General features: G+C 38.3%; 1 protein-coding gene across 2 annotated transcripts; it reads right to left on the bottom strand.

Moving 5' to 3' along the window:
• Positions 1-353: 353 nt before the first annotated feature.
• On the bottom strand, positions 354-4,978 carry LOC131155267 (probable polygalacturonase). Of its 2 annotated transcripts, none has more exons than XM_058108296.1 (6): positions 4,507-4,978; positions 3,228-3,541; positions 2,158-2,278; positions 1,846-2,020; positions 1,678-1,748; positions 354-1,498 (listed from the first exon to the last, which is right to left on the bottom strand). In XM_058108296.1, exons 1-6 carry the CDS (start codon positions 4,655-4,657, stop codon positions 816-818), a joined length of 1,515 nt encoding a protein of 504 aa, XP_057964279.1. In that variant the 5' UTR covers positions 4,658-4,978; the 3' UTR covers positions 354-815. The 2 variants fall into 2 exon arrangements, with proteins under 2 accessions (XP_057964279.1, XP_057964280.1); XM_058108297.1 differs by having other exon boundaries at positions 4,503-4,933.
• Between the last annotated feature and the right edge of the window lie 322 nt (positions 4,979-5,300).

Genomic DNA, 5,300 nt, shown 5'->3' with positions numbered 1-5,300 from the left:
TAAATGTTAAAAATATATTTGAAACTACAATTCTTGTGTAAGCATAGTAAACAGCATTCCAAGTGATTCTATTTTAATCTCGATTCAATCTCAATTTAGATGTGTGTATGTGTGTGTGTGTGTGTGTGTGTGTGTGTGTGTGTGTGTGAGAGAGAGAGAGAGAGAGAGAGAGAGAGAAATTATTTATGCCTTCAATTTGTCCAACCTTTCCAAATTCCTTCCTCTACATCGCATTCAGGCATTTTTGTTGAGCATTAAATTGAAGTACTAATTGAGTAAACATAAGCAGCAATTTAATCATGATTTCGATCGCTGCCCAGTCCTTCAAACCATCAGCAGGAATAAAATAACAATTTGAGAGAATATATAACCCTTTTTATTTCAATCACAAAACTAAATATCTTGTACTTGTCTATCTTCCAATTCAAGTCTGAAGTGACAAACCACATACATAAATTTACAAATTAAGATAACAATGACAACAAAGAAAAACAAAAAATTTTAATTGTATGACTGGAAGCAGTAGTAATCTGATCACTTGTTCTGCGCTACCAAAATTTTCCTTACACATGAATGAGAATAATGTAGCTGTACAGGAGCAACAGATGAGGGTGCGGCATGAATTCAGAAGCATTTCATCACAAGACACATGGGATTTTGTAATTGAATGAAGATATGGGAGATCAGAGATGTTTCTACATCTGCATTTTTATTGGAAAATTATCCCACTTGAATTCAAGTTGGAAATAAAAATCCTACTTCGGTGTCTCTTTGCGTGGACTGGATGAAACAAATAATGGTATTGGGTGATGGCCTCACAAAATAACATAAGATGCATGACTCGTTGCAGATAAGAGGGAGAAACAAGCTGAGGAAGAGTTTGGAAATGAGCTTTGAAGGCTGGGACATGGTTCAGGAGACACGTTCTCGGAGAAACCCGATACGTTAGAACAGACCCAGGAAGTGGAAGAAGGGTCAGCAACGATGGTTAGGGAGATATTTGATAAGCAAATGGACTTGAATGGTGATTCATAAATTCCCGAGAAGTTTCCTGCAACAGTGATGTTTGTGCCAACCATATTCTTAAATGTAATGCCATTGACAGCGGGAAGTGCCTTTGGATCAAATTTGTCATCTGGGTGGGACTCCCACTGACCTGTTGCCTCTATTGCTCTGCCAACACATTCCATTTCCACATCTGATATGAGTATGTCTTCTATATAACCGCCCCTGCCTTTAGATGTTTTGAATCCAATGCCGGTGAACGAGTTCTGCACGAGAATGCGCTCTGCAAGTACGTTGGAGATGCCACCAGACATCTCACTGCCAAACGAGAGGGCAGAGCCCGAAAAAGACTGGAGACGAACCCCCCTGACATGGACATCAGTGGTGGGTTTGCCATAGGCAATTCCATACTCATCCCAACCACTCTTGATCGAAATAGCATCATAACCCACAGTGATATTGCTGTCCTCGATGCAGACAAACTCCGAGGAATCTGAAAATTGAAACTTCTCACGTCAAGTACCTACTAATGAATGAACAAAAGTATGCAAGTTGACAGTAAGCATCTATATAATGCAATCAATCGCCAAAGGAAGAATGCCAAGAAGGAGTGTATACTACGGATACGCACTGTGGAAATTGTGTATGAAGTAGTTCAATCTTTTAACTAACCTGGGACAATACCACTAGTGTGAGGAGATTCAGCTGGAGCATGGGCCGTTATGTTTTGAACTTGCACATTACTGCATTATTCAACATAAACGTACAATATCAGCTCATCAAATACAAAGCTATCGGGACATATGAACAAAATCACGTTGAGGACTTCAGAAAAGGTACCTGCAATATACTGGATGAATGTTCCAGGCAGGGGAATTAAGGAAGGTTAAATTTGAAATAGTGACATCTCTAGAACTAATAAATTCCACAAGGTGCGGGCGACTGTAGTTCAAGGAATGAGAACTGAACTGCTCCCACCAGAAAGTGCCCTGGCCATCGATGGTCCCATTATCACCTAGAACAAAAAGATTATATCAGCTAATGAAAGAGCCCAATGCAAAAATATAGGCTATATTGCAGAAAAGAGGGTGAACCATGATACTTAACAATTAAAATAAAGAGAATTAAAAAGAAATGAAGAGATAAACCTGCCTGTTATTACCACATCACTTAAATTGAGTCCATTAATCAGGCTGCGATATCTTCTGCCAGGCAACTCGATTCCCCGTCCATAGGACGGTAGGGGTTCTGCTATTTCCCAATGGTCATAACACTGCACAAGAAAAAATAATAATAACCACAATAATAATTGCAGCAACAATAGCTATAATAATAAATCTGAAATTTAACCCATGGAAAAGGATGCTGGCATCAGTTAACAGGAGCCCATCATGGGGGAACCATCTAATAGAGGACATTAAGAGCGTAGCTGGTCTTCTCTGGCACTACTAAGGCATTGAAAGTACTTTAGTTCCCTTTTCAAGGGACAACAAGCCAACAATCAAGGACAAATTTTGCCTTTAAAAAGCAAGGAAAATACTAACTGAAAGATGCCTCCTGCTTTTAGTTGTTTTATTATTGCACAGGTCCTTGCATACTCCATTAGGTGACAGCGTGAATACACTACTTATGTTACTTGACTTTTGGAAACTCTCCTTTTTTTTTAGCATATTGCCATATAAACTGTCCATTAAGAACCGTACAGGGGCTGAAAAAAATATATCAGGCTACAGGGGAAAAAACAAGGACACAAGTTTTTATGGAGGGAAGAAGATGAAGACTTTCTAAGAGAAGGGGGGAACTACCTAGCCAGTAAGGAACAGACTGGTTGAACTCTTCTAAAGAATTGAATCCTTGCCCTCGAAGCAATAGCAACATGCTATCTCGAATAAAAGGGATTTGGATTATTGCATGTTTGCATTGACTTCTGCGTGGGAGAGACTAAAAAAATTATGAAACAAGCTACAGAATCCCTCTACTTCTCTCCTACGGTATTAATGCTGTTACCTGCTCCATACTGGACAAAAACAAGCATGCAGCATTGATCACATTGATTCAAATTCAATAAAAGAACCCAATAAGAAGGTATGGGGTTAAGGCTCCTGCAACATGATCAATGAGCATTGTTTTGGTTAAGTTCATTTCTGATTTTCTTTTTTTATTTCTTTGAAATGGAATTTAAAAACAAGTTAGGGGCAAGTTTATAGAGTTGAATTAAAAACCTGAGATCCAAGAATGATGGCATCTCTTTCAAGGAAAAGGGTGAGGTGGCTGGTAAGGTTGAAACTTCCTGTAAGCCACCTGCCTGCCGGAACATATAACTGAGCACCGCCCTTGTCGGAAAAGGAGTTGAGATAGAAAATGGCATTCTGGAAAGCAATGGTGTTCAATGTTTTCCCATCCCCAACTGCCCCAAACTCCAAGATGGACACACTGTGAGGCCTGGGTTCCAAAGACCTCTTGTATTTGCACTGTGCCTCATTTCCTCCATATTGTCCAGCAGCATTGCTCAATGCCAGAAGCAAAAGCACAGCACCTAAACGAAAGAGGGGACAAAAGCAAAAGGTTAAAACTTAAAAACAAAAAAGGGTATGGTTGAACAACACAGATATTCAATCCCACATTTGTCTTCCAAAAATTTATCTTAAAAACACAAAAGGGTATGGTTGAACAACACAGATATTCAATCGCACAACAGTTTGTCTTCCAAAAATCTATCTACTGTGGTGAAATTCTCAAGAATAAATTGAAAAGATAAAGAAAGATCTTGCCAATTGAAAAAAAAAAAAAATGCAAGAAGACCAAAAGAATAATCTGAATAGGATCATGGAAAGGCAATTCGCATGAACAGGGGGTCCTGGATATCAGATTGAAGGAGACTTATTATGGACTTCAAGAGTTCAAGTCTTTGTTTTAGAAACAATACTAGGCCAAATTTGCAGCCCCAGCCGAATCGGAATTTGAAAAGCCATTTATGCACAAACAGAACACAGAACTACTTGATGAAACCGAGAAGTAATGGGAATCGGACAGGGAACAAAAATGAGAAAGTAGATCATTAGATTGAAGGCCAGAGAATTTTTGCCGCCCAAGTGTGACTGATCAGCTTAATGATTTCAACTGTAAATTTGTAATAAACATACAAACAGCAAATCCAGAATCACTAAGAAACATGATATAAGCTTCACAGAACCAATCTTGATACCATCAAATTTTGAAAATTAAATGGTTAAGAAAGGAGTTCGTACTGCACACTCACTTAAAAGTAGTCAAAAGATAGAGATTTAAAGAGCGCATGGAATTGGATCTTAAGCAGCACAAGCAAGAATCAACAATCAAATACCACCCACGCTCTCAAGTCGAAACTATAAAAACTGCAATACCCAAATCGAAATTTTTCACAGAACCAATCCAACAACAATCATGGCAAGTAATTAAAAGCTTTCACAGCCATTTCAAATCCAATGAAACAGACACTCAAATCGAAACCAACGTACTTACTAGCCCCTTCATGAGCTCCTTCTGCTCCTTCCTTCAACACCAGCGGTGAGGAAAAGGCAGAGACCAAAACCCAGTGAGGAGAAGCGACATGAACAGAGGAAGAGGAGGAGGAAGAAGAAGAAGAAGAAGAGGGTGCGGTTGTAATGCTCATATAATGACAATTAATGTATATAAAACAAGAAAACCAACGGATGGTAAGAGAAAAGGACGGCGTAAAAAAGAAAAGCCAGCTGCTCTTGCGTCCATGTAATTGTACAGGACACCGAAGCAAGGCGAAGGCAAATCAACGCATCAAACTCGGAAAGAGCTCAGAGAATCCCAATTTTAAATAATCATTGGGTTTCGCCACTAATTCCTCTCTCAATCTCACAATTTAAGCTTCCAATTGCCGACAGCATCCAATAACGGCTCTCAACAGAGCAAGGAAGAGCAGACGTCCGTGCTGTGATGAGGTTGGAATTTTCTCGCTTCCTCTTTTTTTGTTTTTTTTTTTTCAAATATTATTAGGATGTAATCATTGAAAAAGATTTCTTTTTAGGTGATAATATGTGAAAATTTACCCTTTTTAAACTAATACTTAAAAAGAATATAAAAACCAAAAAATTATGACTCTTTCTTTTCTTGATTATATTTTTTACATTATTATGATAATGTAAGCCTCACGCGTTCACATGTAAAAATAAAAAAATTATAATCCATGTTACTTGTGACATTGTGCTTCATGACTATCGAAAAATATTTTATATTTTATTACAGACACGGCCTTTCCAATATTCAATAAAAAAGAAACGTGT

Source organism: Malania oleifera, chromosome 5 (assembly GCF_029873635.1).
Source record: "Malania oleifera isolate guangnan ecotype guangnan chromosome 5, ASM2987363v1, whole genome shotgun sequence".
Lineage (NCBI taxonomy): Eukaryota > Viridiplantae > Streptophyta > Magnoliopsida > Santalales > Ximeniaceae > Malania > Malania oleifera.
The sequence above is the reverse complement of the archived record's forward strand: the minus strand, read 5'-3'. Positions and strand labels throughout refer to the sequence as shown.